This window comes from Loxodonta africana, chromosome 2 (genome assembly GCF_030014295.1).
Source record: "Loxodonta africana isolate mLoxAfr1 chromosome 2, mLoxAfr1.hap2, whole genome shotgun sequence".
In the NCBI taxonomy this organism is placed as follows: Eukaryota; Metazoa; Chordata; class Mammalia; order Proboscidea; family Elephantidae; genus Loxodonta; species Loxodonta africana.
Genome location: NC_087343.1, coordinates 104,195,094 through 104,217,085, shown reverse-complemented (window position 1 = coordinate 104,217,085; position 21,992 = coordinate 104,195,094). Strand labels below are relative to the sequence as shown.

At 37.3% G+C, this 21,992-nt stretch overlaps 1 protein-coding gene across 1 annotated transcript in view; it reads right to left on the bottom strand.

Moving 5' to 3' along the window:
• LNPEP (leucyl and cystinyl aminopeptidase) overlaps window positions 1-21,992 on the bottom strand; it is a 109,622-nt gene that overhangs the window by 34,185 nt on the left and 53,445 nt on the right. Inside the window, exons 3-8 of the mRNA XM_010589595.3 lie at window positions 18,238-18,376; window positions 16,659-16,790; window positions 7,391-7,511; window positions 6,553-6,707; window positions 5,097-5,210; window positions 3,602-3,736 (exon numbers count right to left, since the gene is read on the bottom strand). Coding sequence (XP_010587897.1) covers window positions 3,602-3,736; window positions 5,097-5,210; window positions 6,553-6,707; window positions 7,391-7,511; window positions 16,659-16,790; window positions 18,238-18,376 — 796 coding nt within the window. The remainder of the gene's footprint in view (window positions 1-3,601; window positions 3,737-5,096; window positions 5,211-6,552; window positions 6,708-7,390; window positions 7,512-16,658; window positions 16,791-18,237; window positions 18,377-21,992) is intronic.

Sequence of the window (21,992 nt, the reverse complement as noted above, 5' to 3'; positions counted from 1 at the left end):
ATGATACTGATGAGGAGTGAGCTTCTTGGCTCAAGTAGACACATGAGACTATGTGGGCAGCTCCTGTCTGGAGGGGAAATGAGAAGGCAGAGGGGGACAGGACTGGTTGAATGGACACGGGAATACAGGGCGGAGAGAAAGAGTGTGTTGTCTCATAAGGGAGAGAGCAACTAGGAGTACATAAAAAAAACACATAGGAAAGTGTATATAAATTTTTATATGACGGACTAACTTATAAACTTTCACTTAAAGCACAATTAAAAAAAAAAACCTTAAAAAAAAAGAAAAAAGTACTCATTCTTGTTCTCAACAGCCGCTTTTTGTCCTCTATCCCTCTCTACTGCAACTTCCCAGTAACAAACAAAAACTATGTAACATTCCTCATTTTGAAGAAATAAAAGACACCCTACCCTTCCCATGACCCGACTTCATCTACTACTTTCCCCTTTGCTTACTCTACTCCAGATACATTGGCTCCTCACCGGTACTTGCACATACCAAGCTATCTCTCATCTCAGGTATGCAGCGGTCCCCAAGACCAGCCCCAGGTTTGATGCCTCACAGGACTCAGCCCATAGGTACGCTCACCACAATGACTTATTATGGTGAAAGAATACAAAGCAAAATCAGCACAGGGAAAAGATGCACAGAGCAAAGTCCAGGGGAAACCAGGCACAAGCTCCCAACGGTCACCTGCCAGTGCAGTCACACAGGATGCATTTAATTCCCCCAGCAATGAGTTGTGACATGTGTTAAATGTCGTCTAAGGAAGCTCATTACAGACTCAGTACCCAGGGTTTTCACTGGGGGCTGGTCACCTTCTGGAGCCTTGGTGGTACAGTGGTTAAGAGCTATGGCTGATAACAAAAAGGTCTGCGGTGTGAATGGACCAGCCGCTCCATGGAAACCCTAGGGGGCAGTTCTACTCTGTTCTGTAGGGTCGCTATGAGTCAGAATTGACTCGATGGCAATGGGTTTGGTTTGGTTTGAGTCACTTTCTGCCTAGCATGTACCAAAATTCCAGACTCCCAGAAAGCAAGCAAGTGTTCAGAAAGAACCATATTGTTTGTACAAACAGTTTAGGGACATTGAGCAACCCCTATCAGGGAATGGTGAAAATACTCCCAAAGTCCAATTTCTCAGATGCCAATCAAGGGCCAACTCTGCAAGCAGACTTTTTCTCAGTACAGCATTCCCAGGCCTGCTGTTACCTTTTTTCTGCATGCAAACCCTTTACATTGGCTATTTCCTCTGCCTGGAACAGTCTTGCTCCCGAAATCCACATGCCCCATTCCTTCACATCCTTCAGATGGCTATTCAAACATCACCTTATCAAGTGGTCTTCTTCAAACAGCATTTCCTTTGTCACTATCATTTCCCTTATGGTGCTGTATTTTTCATAGTCATCACCTGACACAATACCTATGTATTCATTCACTTGTTCAGTGTCTGTCTCTAACCTCTGACCCCTGAAACAGAAGCTCCAACAGACACAGTCCATCTTGTTCCCTGATCACCAGCACTTAGAACGCCTGTTGCATGGCTAGTACTATAAGATTTGCTGAATGAATGAATTCTCACACAACAACTTGCATCAGAACTATGCTTGATGATTTTGAAGACCAAAAAGAATGTCTATCAATATTCTTGTACATAATATTGGTAAATTAATTACTCAGTGCCCTACTTCTCTCAATTTTATGTGGGTTATTTCAAAATTAGCAATCCTGAGATAAGTAGTTATCACATGGACAGGGGTTAACTATGCTGTAGGACCACATAATCAGCAAACACTGAATTCTTGGTTTAGAGAGTGGAAACTGGAGAAGGACAGTGCTCTGTAATAAGAAAGTCTGAAACTAAGTTTCGTATTAGAACTCTAAGTTTTAAATTGTCTTTAATGACAGGTCCAGTATGGGCTCCAATAAGCATAGCTGTAATTGGAATATATTTAATATAGCTCATTTATTTCCTTGTTTGTCAATGGTACTATAATTCTCCTATCAATCAGGCTTGAAACCGGGGGGACATTTTTGTCTCCTTTATCTTCCTTACCCTGTACATCATTTAAATATTTCTTTCCCAGTCGCTGTTTATACCCATCATTGTCTTTCCACTATCATTATGGCTTCTCATTTCAAACTTTTACCATTTTATTCCAGGACTTGAGTAGCAATTTCGTGACTTTAGTCTCTCCCCACTTAAATGTACCTTATAAACTGAAGCCAGTTTAATATTCCTAACTTTGACCAAGTCGTTCCTCTGTTCAAAAGTATTCTAAAGCTTCCCATTGCTCACAGAAAAAAAAAATCCAGATTTCTTAATGGCATTTAGGACCTTCTACAACTGAGCCGCAAGTTACCTTTCCCATTTTCCCCTGCCCTACATGCAGCTTCCAGCCCAGTCCAATATTTACTCCCTAACCTAATACCCATTAGTATTTCTGACTGTTTCTTTACAGACCTCACTGTCCTTTTCCTGCCCTTCCTTACCCATGCCCATCTACCTATATTCTTCAAAACTCACTTCAAATGCCATTTCCCTCCAAAAAAAATTCTCATCATCCCAGGCAGAAATCTTCTGGACCACTTATTTAGCACATATTACACAAGTATCCACCTTGAGTTTCTTGACATGAATTGTATCTCACACTTTTTGAGTATTTTCTTCTCTGTCCAGGGATTCAATTTACTAATCAATAAATCTGATAACCAGAGTAAGGAGGCAAATAAGCCAAAAGATACATCTCTCTTTTCTCACTCCCCCACAAATATGAATGACGTTGACCTCTGCTTCACCCGAAAATCTGCAGCCTGTGTTCTTTTTTTTTCCTTTATACCTTTCTGTATTTTACTAATTTCTTTTTTTTTTTTTAAATTGTGCTTTAGATGAAGAGCAAATTACTTTCTCATTAAACGATTCATACACATATTGTTTTGTGACCTTGGTTGCCAACCCCGCAACATGTCAACGCTTTCCCCCTGACCCTGGGTTTTCCGTTTCCATTCATCCCGCTTTCTTGTTCTCTCCTGCCTCCTCATCCTTGCCCCTGAGCCAGCGTGCCCATGTAGTCTCCTATACGTGGCTGTGTGTATTATTGTTTGTTTTATGGGCTATCTAATCTTTGGCTGAAGGATGAACCTCAGGAGTGATGCAGTCTGTTTCTAAACCTGCAATCTAATCTTTAATTCTTAAAATCTCTTTTTGCTTACTTATTTTGACAATCCTGACTTCGGAACATACCCCTATTCGAGTAACACAGACAAGGGCTTGTTTAGGGCCTTTCTTCCCTGGACATATTCTACCTGTGCATCTAGAAAGTAAACCAACTTTAAAAGATATTTTGCTAGAAGACCTGGTTAATTGCCTGGAATGTTAGTCACAGAACTTAAAAGAGAGGCAGAGAAAGAAAGAAAAACTAACAAAAGGTTAAGGCCAAGATTTAAATAGAAGCAAATATCTGAAAACCCAATTTAATTAGAGCTAACAGGACAAGTGAAAACATGGCCTGATGTTTAAAATAATCTAAATCATATTACTTGCTCACATATGAAATTAATTTCAGAAATACTCCAGGTACTTTTTTCGTGCACAGCAGTACCTTAAAATAGGAAAGAAAATCAAACATTTCTTCAATCTGCGCTGAAGACTGAACAGATGATGATGATATTGGATGAGATGAATTCAAAGAATCTTTCTTCATGGTTTTAAATCGAGCATCTAAGAAATCTTCATACTAACAAAAAATTAAACAGGTTGGGATATCATGAAGAGTACATAGTAGTTATTTGCATGCATTAGACTAATAGTTATTTAAGTTCATCATGAAAAAAACAACCAAGATAAGTGTCTGAAAATGTAGGAAGACTGCCCTTCATGCATGTTTTTTAATTTACAAATAAAGTTATAACCTAAAAAAGTTATAACCTAGTCACATACAAAACAGCATTTCTGAAACAACAGCATATGAACTAAGAATTTATTACTAAAACAAACCAAATGTCAAATTCAGATATTTGACATGAATACTAGTAGTATTTTAAAAATAAAACCTGAAATTAAAAAAAAAAAATCTGATTCTAAAGCTTTCTCATATAAAATCCAGCTTTTCTATTAAGATAGTATACACTTCCCTTAATTGAGGTTCATTTTAAATAAAACATAACTCTTAGAACAGAAATAATTCTCTGAGAGCTCAGCAGATGAGTACCCCTGTAGCATATATTTGCTTCTAAACATTCTGGGCACCACCAAGTGGTGAAACTGTGTATCTCATTGCTTAAATAGCATACAAAAGATTTAGAATATCTTGCTTAGTATTCTGGCTAAAAATTAGTTTTTCCTACCACCTGAAAGTTTTGAACAAGCCTGACACAGAAATTTCAAGAGTGAAAACTCAAGGGTACTTCTGCTTGGAACCAGCTTTGGATCATATCTCCAAGAAGCTTAATAGAAAGTCACAAAAAGGAATCTTTACATTTTCCATCTATTGGCTTGAATTATTTTTGCAATATCTATCATATGGCAGCCTACTGTGTCCTATTATCTCTAAGGATAGGAAGTATCTCTAGAGACTGAATTAACACAGTAAGAAATACTATGTTTCCCTATAACAAAATGGTATTCCAAGTCTTTGAAAAAGGGCACTAAATATGATTTGTACTTAAAAAGGTCTAATTATTTGTCTGCATCAACCTATGTGTCACTGTTACAAGAATCTACACACTGAAAATAGACGGCATTGGTAAAAAATGTCATTTTTTTCTCTCTTTATACACAGAACAAAAAGTTCTGTTCTGTGAAAAAGGCTTTTCAACCTTATCTGAATTTCCTCTGAGCAGAAGGGCCACATCTGTTAAAAATAAAATGCAGGAAAGCAATTAAAAATGTTTATTTTAATGACAAAATTTAAAATAATCTCATATAATTTTAGCTAGTCAAATTTCAAAAAGTATAGACAATCAGTAACAAGAGTCAATTTTACTGTACCTTTTTAAAAACATTTTTATAAGTCCAAACGTATAAAAAATACAAGGCAAAAATGAGCAATTTTTCCCCCTAGCATTTATAGTAGGCCTTAGAAACACTATACTTACACTTGAGAACTCTTCAAATATTTTTTCCAAAGAAAAATACTCCATGTAGGTGGCAAAACCTTCATTCAGCCACAGATCATTCCACCACTGCATTGTTACCAGATTACCGAACCACTGTGGAAAGAGACAAAGTACTAACCCACATGACGTTTACTTTCTCAGAAATTTTCTAATAATTGACTGAATTTAAGACTTACAAAAGTTATATAAATTTACTTTAAAAATAAAATAAAAATTTTAACATTTTACTTTAATTGAATGGGAAAGCAAGCAAGGAAGACTACTAGCGTATTTATCAACTTAACACCCATGCTTAATATTAGGCAAACAAAACAACTTTGGGGTACCCCATTAAAAGTATTATTTACTAGTTAATGAAATTCTTCTACCTTCTAGTAACAAGTTAGCATGTAAGATTATTTCTCCATTATATCTACAACCATCTGTGACAACTAAAAAATAAGTTTCTATGTAAGAGATTTTCTTCAAGTCAGAGAGCCTCAACTTCGTGTTTCTCTTCAGTTGCCCACGTTGAGGACAGCATTTACATGATTCAAAACAGAATTCAAACATCATTCCATAAGAAATTTGGCATGCATATAAACAAGTGTAATCAGAAAGAACTTAAGACAACTTGTCTATATGACCCATTTATAACAGGACATAAGTGTGTGCTTCATATGCTAGCTTGTCATGAAATCTTCAAGGGCTATAGTCTCACAGATTGTATCTGAACTAGAGAGCAAACTGACCAGAGAATGTCATACTCTTCCTTCATATTCTCCCACCATCACGGCATTCACCAAATTATATCTAACACTGATAGACACTTCACCCAGGGCACAAAAGGGGCAAAGTGTTGGGGTACGAGGTATTCACGTACTCGTAAAATTAGGGTGCAAACAGCACCCTAATTCTTTTCTTAAGACCTCCTCTCCCAACAATAATAGAGAAAAGTAATTTTAATTCTAAGCATTACAGTTCAAAAGTTGTCAGAAAAGAATCCAACTCAGAGAAGAAGATTCTTTGTCGCAGTCATACCGAGCAGCTGGCATTTGTCAGAGGTGAAGCAGTTGTGTTTTACTGGGTGGAGGGGAGGAGAGATCTTAATGAGGTGGTGGTTCTTTAAAGCCTAGTGCTGCCACTTATTAGCTGTATGACTCTAGGCAAGTCATTTTTTGGAGTCTCAGTTTCCATGTCTATAAAATGGGATTATCACCTACCTTACAGCAGTTGTATGGACATGAAAATGCTGTATAAGTTATAGAGTCCTATACAAACATGAGATAGCATTTTCATCTGAAAATTAAGTTTGTTTTAAAAAGGTACCTTTTTATTACAGAAGGCGATTCTATACTAAGAAGCTGAATTATTATTAACATCTAAATCTATTCTAAAATTCTAGGATATGAAGCAGACAGCAAGTATCAGATGTAACAGTCTTGGTTACTAATACCTGATGGGCCAGCTCATGAGCAATGATTTTAGTAACCAGTTTTCTATCTGACGCTGAAGAAGTATTATTATCGTACAGAAGTGTCTCTTCTCGAAAGGTGAGCAAACCCCAATTTTCCATCGCTCCTGCTTCAGAGTCAGGAATAGCCACCAAATCTGGACATAACGAGACAGAAGTAATTAACTTTCCTTGTAGAAGGGCCTTCCTAGTTAAAATATTTTACTCACTGGCTTATTACTGTGAACCAGCAGACACTGAGTTCTTTTTATAATCCTAACAAGCGGAACCTCCCTTATTCCAGCCCTTCAAGCACCTCACCCACCCATTAGCTGAGGACAATCTAATTAACTCCTTTTAGTTTCACTGTTCCCTGTCCCTTAGTAAAGAAAAGAGACCTAACTCCATCACAACAAATCAGCCTCCCAGAGCAAGAAGCACGAAGTGCAGGGATGACATGCTTCTATTTAGCACCAGTTTCACGTTAAATAGTTCTAAAATCCTCTCGCTTTCCTGAGCTCCCATGACTCAATTTCTATTCTTTGAATCAGGAAATTTCTTAGAAAGTTAGATTGGTCAAATTCCAAGCTAAGCCCTAGCAAATCCCCATTTGTACAGCATCTCTGTAATAGCATCGCAAGCTTCTGTTTTAAGCTCCAAATTCAGATACATTCAGGAAATCTAAATAATCTTAAAAACTACAGACAATCTTTAAAGCATTAACAGTATTTATTGATTCTCTTTTTAAATAATTTTGGCAAAAGCTCTTTCTAAAAAAAATTTGCAAAATGAATCTAGGTTATAATCATAATGAAGACCAGAAGCACTGTTTGCTTCTTACCTAGTTTCTTAAGTGGGTATTGAATTTCAAAGTAGTTTTGATAAAACTCAAGAAGTTTCACAGTTGTTTCCAAAGCATGGTGAACTTGATCAATCTTTTCTGGTACAGCATATATAGAAACCTAAAGGGAAACATTGGTATGAAGTAAGGAGAAGTACAACTAAAAGGGCGTAATATTCTGGTGAACACTGTAAAGACTAGCATATTTGAGAACTTCATAGAGTTCTGTCTTTCAGGACAGAAACTCTTGCTTATAGCTACTTTAGCTTCCACAGAGCTTAGCAAGTCCCTTCCCTACAACGATTCCTTTTTTGTTTTTTAAGCTAACATAACATCCAACTACTTTGGGTCATCTTACAGCAATTTATAAGTATTTTCTCCTTTAATTTTATAGTACTCTCCTTCTTGCCCACGAGCTATCAAGACTGTGAGTTACCTGAAGGATAAGACTGAATTTTCATCCAGTACCTGGCATCTCACAGGCATTCAATACAACGGAGTCACATCTTACAATGGAATTAAGTTCTAAAGTTAACATTTAAGGCAGAAACTGCACATTTGTCAAAAATTATCCTAGAAAAACTTATTAGAAACCAGTGTACTCTCTTTCAGTAACTATGGCACAGCCAGTCCTCATCACCCACATTATTTACATAGCCATTCTTCCTTTTCTTTTGGCTAAATGCATAAGTTAAACACACAAAATGTGACTCAATTATAAATGTCTTCTTCAGTTAAATATCAAAAGGCAAAACTTAGACAATTACCTTCAAAGTAATGGCTTTTAAAAAGAAATATTTATTTGTTTTCCAATTGATTGAGAAAAGCCTTCTATACTCATGCGGGAGAGTGGGACAAGAATTAGCAGAAAATAAAAACCTCAAAATGAAGCTCTCAACAAGTGAGAAACAGGGTCTGACAGAACAATTCGTCATATGGACAAAATACACTGGTGAACTCTAACTCCAAAGTATTTTTAGTCTTCCATAAAGGAATATAAAACTGACAATTTCTAAAAGGTCAAATAGATTTTAACCATAATTGTCTTTATGTAGAACTTTAGTCTATAGAATGTATGCATTAATCACAGAATTATGAAAGCAACATGGCATAAAAATTATATGTGAAGAAAAAAAATTTTAAGAATACAGGCTTTGTATTACAATGCCAATGTTCAAATCTCTGCTAGTTGTATGACCTTGAGCAAGTTAGTTTCCTGTCTGTAAAATGGTGATAAAAAAAACAGCGCCTACCCTCACTGGATTGCTGTGAGGATTAAATGAGCTAATCACATACAGGATTTAGAATAATGCCTGACACGAAGGTTCGATAAATGCTAGTTATTATCATATTATCATATTCCAAACAGAATCCCATGAGAATTAAGTTTCTAGGATTAGAATTGACCAATTAAAAATATGTGCCTTTCTAAAGTAACTATGGAAGACATTTAATCTCTCAGGTCATGTGGCCAAGTGTACTTCACCAACCTAGCCCTCCACCATCTGTAGCCCTTGGCACCTGGCTGCAGCAACAGCTTAATAAAATTCAGTCACCACCTGCCATGGGAGCTATAAGCTGACCTCCTGATGTGTGTGCTTCTTGCATCTTTCTGCCACAGAGGTCAGTTTTAGCCCTAAACGGGAAAAAGACGTTTACATGAAACAGAAATCTAACCAAAGGATTCACTTAGTACCATTTGTGGAATACACTGATTAGGAAAAAAAGGTAATTTGGTATTTTCTCTTCCTTTCTACTTCTTCTTTTCTTTAAAAGAACACCTGCTATGACTGTATGAGTTCTCCCTAGAGATAAATCATTTCGTCATTGTAGTTATCGAGCTTTTTCTAAGAGCAACAGAAGCAATAAAAAAAAAAAAGAGCAATCTAGCTCAGCAAATAAAGTCTTAAACAGCATTCTGGGCTTGGGACTCACAGCAACACTATAGGCCAGAGTAGAACCGCCCCATACGGTTTCCAAGGAGCTGCTGGTGGATTCAAATGACTGACTTTTACAGTGAGCAGCCTGAGCTCTTAACCACTTTGCTACCAGGGCTCCAGCAGCAGTCCAAACACTGTCAAGTGTAATTCAATTGGTACCTATGCCTTAAGGCTTAATAACTTAAAACTTGCCTTGCCAAATCTCTTGCTAAGACCTTACGGAAGATTTCTAAGGGGCGTAACTATAAAGACCCCCAGTCAGTTCTCAGAGAATAGGGCTCTTTTAGGCTGAGGAATAATACCCCTAACTTATCTGTTCCTTAATTTAACAAAAATAAGAACTAGATAACAAAAGGGAAAACAACCAAACCCCTTCTCAAAAAAGGACAATTAATATGGCTTGCAAGATTTATAAAGGCAGAAAATACTGAAGCTTTCCAATACTGTTTCCTGACAAATACCAGGCTTCCTAAACAGACAGATGGACATACAAAAAAGCATAAATTTCTAAATAACAACCAGGATCAAGTCAATCCAGGATAGCTGATTAGAGGGGACTTAAGGAGAATGATATAAATTGTATATAATGTCCCAGGCTGATGCAGAAATACTTGAGATAGAATTGTTTTTAGTGGGGATTTGGAACTAAATCATGCTCCTGACTGATTAGGAATAAATTAAAATTATAAATTCACATAGATAATACTGTGATGTTCTGTTTGACTCTTAAGCGGATGTACTATCCACATCTGACTAACCATGATTGGATTCTGATTCTACAAATTAAATCTGTCCATGATGAAAACAAAAGCAGGCAACAGCAAAAACAAAAACACCTCAGGACAAACAGATAAAGCAGTGCATTTCACAACTGGCCTGGAATTTTCTAGTTAACTCAGGCATTACTGAAGGGCAGAGAGAGGTTTAAGAAACACTGAAAAATGAACAGAAATGAGAAATGTTCCTGTTCAGGCTTTTGGCAACACAGCCTTCTTTACCTCTGCATAGGACAAGTTTAATAATCCACAGTCGACTCTGACATTTTTAGTTGCTTAGTAATTACGATCGGTATTAGTAAGGAAAGCTCCACTGCCTTCTTCCTGGATGTTACGATATAGCACTAATGTCAAATATTACAAAATATATGCCATCCTACATGGGATGGTTAATTTTATGTGTCAACTTGGCTAGGCTATGGTTTCCGGTGGTCTGGCCAAACACTAGTCTAGTTGCTGTTCCCTAACGTCGTCCATACTGAAATCTAATATAACCAACTGATCAGGTGAAAAGGCAGTGTCCTTAGGGTGTGTTCTGCCTCCAGACTATAAATATTCTGGCAAAACTCTCTCTCTCAACTCTACACTCTGTCTCCTGACTCTGTAGCCTGCCACCTGACCTTCAGATTTTGGACTTGTCAGCCCCCACAATCACATGAGCCAATTCCTTAAAATAAGTTTCTCTCTCTCTCTCTATATGTACGGAGACCTGGTGGTGCAGTGGTTAAGGGCTCAGCTGCTAATCAAAAGGGAAGCAGCTTGACTCCACCAGCAGTTCCACTCTGTCCTATAAGGTCACTGTGAGTTGGAATTAACTCGACGTCAACAGATTTGGTACATACAGATGTGTGTGTGTGTCTCTGTATCACTGGTTCTGTTTTCTCTAGAGAACCCTGATTACAACATTTTAGCATAATAAAAATCCTTTGTTAAACTGAGTCTAAACTTCTGGTCACTAGTGGGACAGTGGTTAAGCACTTGGCTGCTAATTGAAAGGTTGGTGGTTCGAACCCACCAGATGCTCCATGGAAGAAAGATGTGGCAGACTGCTTCCATAAAAATTACAGCCTTGGAAACCCCATGGAGCAATTCTGCTCTACCCTATAGGGTCACTATGAGTCAGAATCAACTCAACAGCCATGAATGGGTACACCTACAGAAGTTATTTGCTTGTCCTTTGGTGTAAGAAGTAGCATACTGTGGTAGACATCAGAATTCTATCACTTATTGGCTGTGTAATCCTGAGTAAATTACTACCTCTCTGAGACAGTTTCCTCATCAGAAATACGGGGATAATGTAAAATGAATAATATAAATTGTGTATAATGTCCCAGGCTGATTTGTAAAATGAAAAGATGTTTACAAATGAGTGCCTAGGACGGCTGCCAGCACAGGGTATAACTCAATGTATGATAGATTCTTCCCCATTTCCTATGAATTCTGTTCCAAAGCTGTCGCCAGGTAAACAAGAGTGCCCCATGGTAATCAGTTATGGTCTCTTCTGGAGTCACTAATAAGAGGAAAAATTAATAAAACTATCGTTTATTCGTATAATGTTAATTATTTCAAAAACACATTTACTATTGGGTAGCCATTAAAACTGATGATTACTTATACTCACAGACATGCAACAGGGTTTTCACACATGCAAAAAAGGAAGTGCTCAGAGTAATAGTCATGGTATGACCCTTAAAAAAAAATAAACTGGAAGAATAAACACAAAAATTTAACAGTAATGTATGTACAGAGAGAAGAAGGGAGGATGGGGGGAGAAGAGAGAGGGAGGGAAGGTTTTTTTATTTACCTGTATGAGATACCGATGCAGTAGTATGATTAAACTTGGACTCTGGAGTCAACCTGGGTTCAAATCTCTCCTCCACAGCTTACTAGCTCTAGGCCCTTGAGCAGACCACTCTTACCTTCTTTAACTCTAATACCGTATTGCCCATATTAGCCTGCTCTCTTGAGGTTTAAATTTTAAAAATCCCTGTAAAATGCTGAGTACCTAGCAGACAGTAGTAGTAATAACTCTAACAATTTTAGGTATTCTTATTAGTAGTAATAGCTAAACTATTTTCTGATTTTCCTATAATAACCACGCAATTCTTATACGTGCATTAAAAATAACACAAAAAAAGAAAAAAAAATATCCAAAAACAAGACCGTATTTGATCTACCCAACTATCATATAAAAATAGGCAAAGAACTTTTTTATATTAAATAGGATAAATAAATATAGCCCGAAGAAACTGAGTTGCCCAAGGATATGCGCGTGCACACACACACACACACACAGACAGAGCAGGGACATAAGTAGAAACTGGATAAGCATCAAGGATTCATTAACCCTACTCTGGTGCTCTTTTAGTCAAACAAATAAATCATAGGCTACTATACTGCAGACCACTTTCTATTAAAATTAACTTAATTAAATAACACTATTTTCAACACTATCAAAGATGCATAAATGAGTAAATACAAGAAGCTAGATTTGAAGAAATGCAAGCTCTAATGTACCTTCCTGATTAAACTTCTATTTCAAAAGTTAATTAAATTTTATTATTTTAAATTATTTCATTATTCATATTATTATATTATTTTATTGACTCATTAAACTTTAATTTTTCTTTCTACTTAAAACAAGTTTTAACTTCTTTTAAGTTCCTACAGCACTCCAGGATAACTGCTGATAACTTCAGTATTCAGTCTTCATTGCATCCTTTCTGGATTACTTCATTAAGGAAATGGTTATGAACCCAGCACTAATACATCACCTGCCACACAGATGTGTAACAACTATTCGTTGAACGAAATAATATTCCCCTAGCCAGGAAGAAATTTTACATCCTGTTGCGAATTCTCCTATAGTCTTTAGGTACCTTGGGTCATCATATCTTTCTGCTTCAAGTCGTCCTTACTTGTTCTCTACTGTGACCCGACAGCAGGAATTATTCCATGTTTCTATGTGCCTCCAGCTCATTTCTCATTCCCAACTGGTATCTTGACTTAACTACTCTGTATCGTACAGTATAGATTATGCTTTATTAGCAAACAAATCCTACAATTTATAAATTACCTTAACCTTAGACAAATGTCTTATTAATCAAGTAATCTTTTCAATAAAAGTATTTAAAAGAAAAAATGAAACAAAACAAAAAGCCTGCCAGGGGCAGTTTTAAAATATGTCCACAAATTTTTTGATATGTCTCCCTTTAAGAAATGGAGCTTATGGTAATTCCCCTCCCTTTGAATGTGGGTTGGACTCAGGGACTCACTTCAAGCCAATAAGATATGGATGGAATAAGTGACGCTACGTAACTTCTGAGATTATCTCATAAAAGGTATTGCAGCTTCGTCTTTCTTGGATAACTCAATATGGAGGAAGTCAGTTGCCATTTTATGAGGATACACTAGCAGTCGGCCCTATGGAGAGGTCCATGTAATAAGGAAGTGAGTCCTCTAGTCAACAACCAGCACTAATTTGCCAGGTATGTCACTGTGCTGCCTTGGAAGTCAAGCTGTCAGGTGACAACAGCCTCAGCCAACACCCTGATTGTAACTTCATGAGAGACCCTGAGCTAGAACCACTCAACTAAGCTGTTTGCAGATTCTTGACCCATAGAAACTGTATGAGATAATAAATGTTTATTTTCTAAGCCATTAACTTTTAGGGTAATCTGTTGCTCAGTAATAGCTAAGCTTGGTTTTTACTTAGAATTACATAAGGATTTCTATTATTCCAGTATACATTCAGTAAAGATGCATGCCTACTCTGGGTTATAAAGTGAGGAATCAGAAGGAAATAAACACAATCTATTATATTAAGGAGCTTTACAAGGAATATACTTGAAAAACAACTATAAAATAATTTAAAGTAGAATATTATAAAGCAATACATTGTGAGGTTCGGAGGACAGTGGTTTAGAAATTTAAAGGACAATGCATATAAACTAGACTAGTGAGGTAGGGATTTATGAAAGAGTTGAGGCTTTACCTTGGCTATGAAATATGGACAGGGTTTGAATAGGAAGAAATAAATTTCAAAAGAATGAAATTAAAGCAGGAAGGTTCAAAGGCAGGAATGAGAATGAAGTATACATGTGAGCAATGAATAACTCTTTTGGCTAGATACAAGAATTCACATCAGAGCAACTGGAAATACAGTTGAAATTGTGGGGAGGCCTTTGAATATCAGAAAGGTGAATTTGAATGTAATCCTACCAGCAATAAGAACCAATGTAGCAGTTGAAAGAAGAGAGAGAATTTAGAAAGATAAAGGAAAAAGAAAAGAAAGTGAGGAAGGAATTATAAAGAGGGAGGGAAGAACGAAGGAAGGAGAGAAAGGAACAAAAGAAATAAAAAAAAAAAAAAAGCCAAGACTACCTTTGGAATACATTAAAAAGTGCTATATGATATCTGAGGAGTTCCAGGGTGGTGCAAATGGTTAAGTGCTTGAACCCACTCAGACGTGTCTTGGAAAACAGGCATGGCGATCTGCTTCCAAACAGTCATGTACGGCCTTTGAAACCCTATGGAGCAGTTCCACTACGCACACATGGGGTCACCATGAGTTAGATATCAACTTGATGGCAAACAATATGACATCTGGTATTTTATATCAAAGAGTGTGATAATAACTACAACAGAGATGTGAATAAAGTGCTGTGAAAGACCAAAGAGGGAAAGATTAATCCCAGCTTTATGGAGAAAGTAAACCCTGGTGGCATAGTGGTTAAGAGCTCGGCTGCTAACCAAAAGATCAGCAGTTTGAATCCACCAATGCTCCTTGGAAGCCCTATGGGGCAGTTCTGCTCTGTCCTATAGGGTGGCTATGAGTTAGAATTGACTCAACAGCAATGGGTTTTTTTTTTTTTTTGGCGGGGGTGGGGTGGGTGTTTCATGGAGAAGGTGGCATTCAACTGGGTCTTGAATAAGAAGCAAACCTGATTGTTTTAGGTTTGGTCTTTTAGGCTTTATCAAGACTGTAACCTCTCAACCAAGGGTTAAATTTGTAGTGCCATCGAGTCAGTTCCAACTCATAACAACCCTATGTACAATAGAACAAAACACTGCCCGGTTCTGTGCCATCCTCACAGTCGTTGCTACATTTGAGCCCATTGTCAAAGCCACTGCGGTCAATCTACCTCGATGAGGGTCTTTCTCTTTTTCCCTGACCTTCTACTTTACCAAGCATGAAAATTTGTGGTACAATGCTTGAAATGGAATTGTGTATTTTCACATTTAAACCAATCTTAACGTTCTTTTGAAAGGATTCTGAAAAGGTTTAGACTTCACACCAAGTCTTTCATCATGGAAGCTAAGTAAACCGTGTTAGCACTTGCTCAATATGTAGTATACATTTACCCTTAAATACCTGCTTTATTTTTGAGTAGTGCTCCATCCTTTAATGTTGAACATAAAGGCATGCAGTACTATTGCTGATAAACAGCCAGAGAATCCTTACCTCTGCCCTTGTCTCTAAGAGGTAAGGAGTAGACATGATAATCTTTTCTAATGGAAGGAGTATAACCCTTTTAGAATAGCAAAATGTTAAGACTCAAATATATTGTGATTAAAATAAAGCTCTTTAGTCTATACAGGAAACATAAAACAAGCTAAGTATGTTTAAAGTATATACGATATTCCCTTTTAAGAATTAAAAAAATGAAAACAAAAATTAAAGAATTCTATCTATACTTCTATCATGAAAAATAATCATTTTTAGCTTAAAGAAAACCCTTTTCTCTAATACTGTATGTGAAAATATTAGCTTTATTAGGTCTGTACTGTGAAATTAGAGCATAAAATCCAATCAAAAACCATTTACAGATAGGCACTAATGACAAAGAAAAGCAGAGGAGCCTAATTACAACAAATGATAAATTTCAACAAAAATACAGATAAACTAGACCCTTAAATTAACAACCTTACTTGTTACTTGAAGATGACGAAAACTCATTCAGGGCTGGTTTTAAAAAAAATGATTCATCTAAATTTTACAGCCTAGAGTTTTTTTTTTTTTAAGAGTTCTTCTTTTAACGGTTTTTACATTATCTTTTAAGACTGCCCAGTGTCCTGGGATCTGGCACCGTCTAACAGGCTCTTCTGCAGTGACAGAAATGTTCTGTATCTGCGCTATCCAGTACAGGAGCCGCGAGCCTCGTGAGCACTACTGAGCACCTGGAATGCAGCTAGTGACACTGAGGAGTAAATTTAATTTTTATTTAAATTTAAATTGGTACATGAGGCTAGTAATTATCATACTGTACAACACAGTTCTAGAAGTTTTAGTTTACATATACCGTCTTCCTGGAATTCTCCTATAAAAGTAAAATCAAAAGAAACTTGAAAATCTTTGATTTTCTGGTAGTACACTAATGATGGTAAATTAACAGCTAAGCAAAAGAAGCATTTCTGGTATAAAATGCCAGAGTTGTGATACAAGAGCTTATTTTCCTTTATAGGGAAGCCAGCAGGACTCATTAGAACAAAGATTCCTCATTACCTTTTACTTGTAAAACAGGCTTTCAAACAATTACCACAATCACATACCAGGGTTCCGTTAATGTCCTGACTCAGGTTCTTCATCTCCCCCACGATGAAGGCAACCAAGTAAGTGCTCATCTTCACGCTCTCAGAAAACTCATCCTGAACGAGTCCATCTTCCATAAAGGCCGAAGATTTCTACAAGCATAAAGGAGAAAGATGACAGTTCTGTAACTATGGGAGTAACTGACAGTGACAGATCAACTGAGAAACACAAAACTCAAATAGGAAACAGGTGGTGGAGATGCTGGCATATTTTATCACTCAGCGTGAGCTTCTGACAGAGCATTGACCCTTAGTCTCAGTCTGTCCTATCACTCTTCATCTTCAGGACATACTGAGTATAAAAGACAGCTTTAATAAGTAACAATGTTTCTGTTTCTCCCCTTAAAACACCACCAAAACCAAAATCCTTACTTACGACCTAGGAGTGCTCTACTCTACTGCTATAATCACAGTCACCAAATAAAGAGCTACAGCTGAGGTGCCAAAAAGGTTTTGTCCCTCCAAATGATGGGAAATGGCTTCTTTGAGGGCCTGTTGAGGGCTCTGAGAGGGGTCAGTGAGATCAAAGGCAGAATGTCACTAGAGAAGGCTGCAGTTGGCACAAGACAAAGGAATACAAGCAACCCTGCAGGATTTCTAACCTGGAATTAAGATATGCTTTGGGATAGCAGGGAAGGAGACATCTACCTCTTTTAGAGAAAGACTAAGGTGAAAATTAAGGCTAGGAGTGGAGCTCTTGGAGTGACATCTTTGTCTAAGGACAGATCCTGTCCTCTCCTGCTTCCAGGGGCAGCTCATCTCTCCTAAATACATATGGGTTCTGGAAGGCACCTGATCAGGCAGCACACAGCCCCTCTAGTGTCTGAGACAACAAAGCAATCCCCTAGGTCCTGTTTAGCATAAAAACAACTCTGCTTGGTTGCATCCTTGCCCTCACTGCTTCCCATGTAGAGCTAATACTCAAGAAAGAGGCTCTTGTTCTTGTAGTCAGTCTTCCAATTACAACAATATAGATTTTTCACTTAGCAATAAAATACAAAGAACAATCGTGATTCAACACTATCAAACATCACTGTTAGAAGAGCAAATTCACCACCTGCCATAAAATATCACTTTGATCTTTAATGCTAGTGCATACAGTTAATATTTGCACAACCGGAGCCCTAGTAGTGCAGTGGTTAAGTGTTCAGCTGCTAACAAAAGGTCAACAGTTCAAATCCACCAGCTGCTCCTTGGAAACCCTATAGGGCAGTTCTACTCTGTCCTACGGGGTGCTATGAGTCGCAATCGACTTGACGGCAACGGATTTTTTTTTTTTTAGTACATAGCTCACACTTCACATTTCTTACCCATACATTCCAAGTCCACTGGGTCCTTCTTTCCTCAGGTGCTCCTGAAGCTGGCTTTTCCCAGTCGATTCTAACATGCATTTTAACTTTTATTTAAGTATTTTAAGAAAGAATAAGAATGCATATGATTTTAATCATTCTCAACAATGGCTTGGAAAAATTTAATTCAAGTGTTTTAATAGAGAAAGAAACTCACTCAAGACTTCACATTCCGAGGAACAGAACAGTACCTTAGGCATATTTGATAAAGCAGTGTGTTGCTCATCCCTTATGATCCTGATGATAAATGTGGCTTTAAATGTTGGCTCATCAAAACACGGAAAAGCAGATCTTGCTGCCAGGGGTTCAAACTGAGTTGCCGCAAAGTACCTACAACAAATACAAATTCAATCCAACAGTTATTGAGCATCTACTATTCAGGGTACCAAGCCAAGCACTAGGAATACTAAGATAAACTCCAAGATAAACACCATTCAATCCCTGCCATTAAAGGATCTGCAATCTACTGTAACAGGCAGAGGTTTATACAACAGACGGAAGCTAAAGTCAGGCTCTAAATCATGTCATAACAACAGTGAAAACAAAGTGGTGGCAACAAAATCTACAGAAGGCCTTAAAAGAGGAGTCATATTTGAAAAGGGAAAGGAGGGAAAACAGTACATTCTAGAAAGAGTAAACGACACAAGGAAAGACAGACAGCAGTCCATGTTCAGGGACTAGGGCGCTATCCAATGTGGCAAGAGACAAAGCCATAAAGGTAGGCTGCGGCTGGCCAGTGAGGCCTTTAAAAGGTTTCTGATGGAAGAACACTAAGACAGGTAGTCATTACATGCCATTAATCATATGTATACACTCTGGTTTCTTAACACTAAACCTCAATTTCATAACTTGCACTTTCATGAAGACTGAAAAACCTACATGTCCCGTAGTATGCTGGTTTCCTTTATTCTCTTCAACAATAAATCAATTCTTTTTCTCCCCTTCCTACAGCACGGCAGCATTTGAAAATTTAAAATTTCTGTTACTGTAGAGAATACACAGCAAACCATATGCCAATTCAAGTTTCTACGTGTACAATTCAGTGATACTGATTATATTTTTTGAGTTGTGCAACCATTCTCACCCACCTTTTCTGAGTTGTTCCTCCCCCATTAACATAAACGTACTGTCCCCTAAGTTTCCTATCTTTCAAGTTGCTGTTGTCAATTTAATTCCATAAAAAACTGATCTTAAAATAGCACGATGCTCAAGGCAGACGTTCTTTACGAGTTAAGCTAAACTACTGTTTGGTTTTAAGAAGACTTTAGGGAATATTTTTATAGTTTAAGATTTAAAGATTATCTCAGGGCAACAGTTTCATCTAGCCTCCATGTTTCCAGAAATTCTGGATTCCATGATAATTTGAAACTCTGTTCTGCATTTTCCCCCTTTAGATCAGGATTCTTCTATAGAATTTTTTATCAAAATGTTCAGGAATGGTAGCTGAGCACCATCCACTTTGTTCTGGTCTCATGGAAAAGGAGGCAGTTGTTCATGGATTCATAGAGCCAATTAGTCACATATTCCGTTTACTCCTTCTATTCCTGACACTCCTTCTTCCTCTGTCATTCCACACAAAGAGACCAATTTTTGTACATACAATAAGTCTTTAATAGCACACAGGAAGAAAAACATAAAAAAGTGAGAAAATGCAGATTTTCAGTTAAGTATTTCTTCTGTATTTCTTAAGGTGACCTTCTGCATTTGGAAGATCACCCAAACATGGCCATAGAGTATCAGGACAAGCGTGGCACTGCTATGCATACTTCAGGTACTGGTCAATATGGCATGTATACAACCACCCACTTTGGATGTGGCAGGCTTTCTTGCTTAGGGGTTATTTTTCACTTTTAGAAGACAAGCAGAAAAGAGGGAACGTGAGGTTTGAAGTCAGAAGACTCTAATTCTGTACTTTTCCATCCAAATGACTTCAGATAAATCAATGACCTAAGTCTCAATTTCCTTACTTGTTAAGATTGAGATACATTTTCTATCAAACATGCAGGGGTTTTGTAAGAATCAAATAAGACTATTTACTATAAAAACTACTGTCTACCATAATGACCCATATAGATGTTTGTTATTATAAATACTATATAGCCATAACTCTTCATTTTCCTTCACACTTAAATTATTTCATTTTTTTTCCTGGTAATAATGTGTCCAAATAACTGCTTCTATTGAGTAAACTCCAAGAAAGATAGTGATAAACCTACTTGAAACAATTTAAGCATATTATGTTTCTAACATTCCATTTCTTCACCCTGCCATATCTCTTACTCAGTTGACAGAAGGTTTTAGTAGGGGGTCACAAGTGTCCACAGGATAACATCTGTGCCCAGGGGATAAAGTTTGATGATATCCCTACTAGTCACACAACAGAGCCTACCTGGACCATCACTTTTGGATAAAAGTTGAATCATAAAAATTCTAAGACAAATAAAACTACAAATTACTGTTAAAAGAGATACAATAACAACTCACATAAAGGTCTCTTTGAGAAGGCTGCTGCTTAATGATACCTGTATTTTGTCCCGTATGTTAAATACCTTGAAGGTTACTCTATAATTACCCAGTTGCTGTCAAGTCAACCGAGACTCACAGTGACCCCCATGTGTGTCAGGGTAGAACTGCACTCCATAGGGTTTTCGATGACTAATTTTTTGGAAGACTGCCAGGCCTTTCTTCCAAAGCATCTCTGGGTAGACTCAAAACTCCAACCTTTCAGTTAGAAGCCAAGCACATTAGCTATTTGCAGGACCCAGGGACTCAATGTTCTTTAATTACTGACTATATTCGCTTTCAGAAATACTAGTTACACTTTGAGCACTACTTTAAGACTTATCACTGGTCTGAAAACTTCGCTTAAAAATTTTACATCTCTTTTTCAGAGTGGTACTCTCAATTTGGCCTATTCCTGGTACAGCTCCCAGGTATTCAGCCAAGCAGTAAAGCCAACCCTACATGCTTATCAGTAGGGAAAAAAAAAAGGGTATGTTTGAAAAATTAATGTTGAGAGAGGGGTTCCTCTGAATCACAACACCCTGCTCCCATGAAGCAGAGACATTTTGGTCTTCACTCCATACTACGACTTCTGAATTAGAGTCTGTTTTCATGTAGCAATTAATCTGGATATTATTTCTAAATATGTTTCAGATTAACTTTACCAAATTTTGCTAAAGCAAAACACAGCTACCCAAGGTTGTCACTAACTCTAGTTACACTGGAAAACTTTTCTCCTAAAACTAGAGCTCATTCACAGAGGTCTACTGTGCTAAAGAACCTTGTGATAAAAACTCGGTTCCAAGAAGTGACCTATAAGTTATATAAAGTAAAAGAACTTGACAACATGCTCCCTTTAAAAGAAAAACAAATTGGACCCTTTGTGTAATAAATGTTTCCTATCCCCTGCTTTATCATCCTATCTATTGTATTTTTTAAGAGAAAAATTTTACAGCATTAATTCAAGACTTTAATTCTATAACTCAACATACCCACTAAGCACCACAGCATGTGCTCAACTCATACACCATTCAAACCTGAGAATTATGAGTTTCCAATGGAATCTACATCATGAGATGTTCAGGTAGCCAGAATCAAAACCACATAATTGGAAAGACTGGGGACAAAAAGATAAGTTACTCATATCCACTTTAGGAGACAGATGTGTAAATAAACAGCTCTGTGATAATAAAGTATGTATGAAGTGCGAAGTGACAGCACAAACAAGAAATTAACTCTGGCGGAAAAGGCTAGTTCTGTCAGAGCATATTACATCCAAACCGGAATGTAAAGGACAATTATGTATTAGCTGAGGGTCAGGTAATAGAATCCTAAGCACGGGGAATAACAATGTGCAAAAGTAAAGAGGGGGTAAATTAGTGAACCAGCATGCCACAATGGTTAAGAAGGTGGCCTATGCAGTTAAAATGACCTTGGGTTTAAG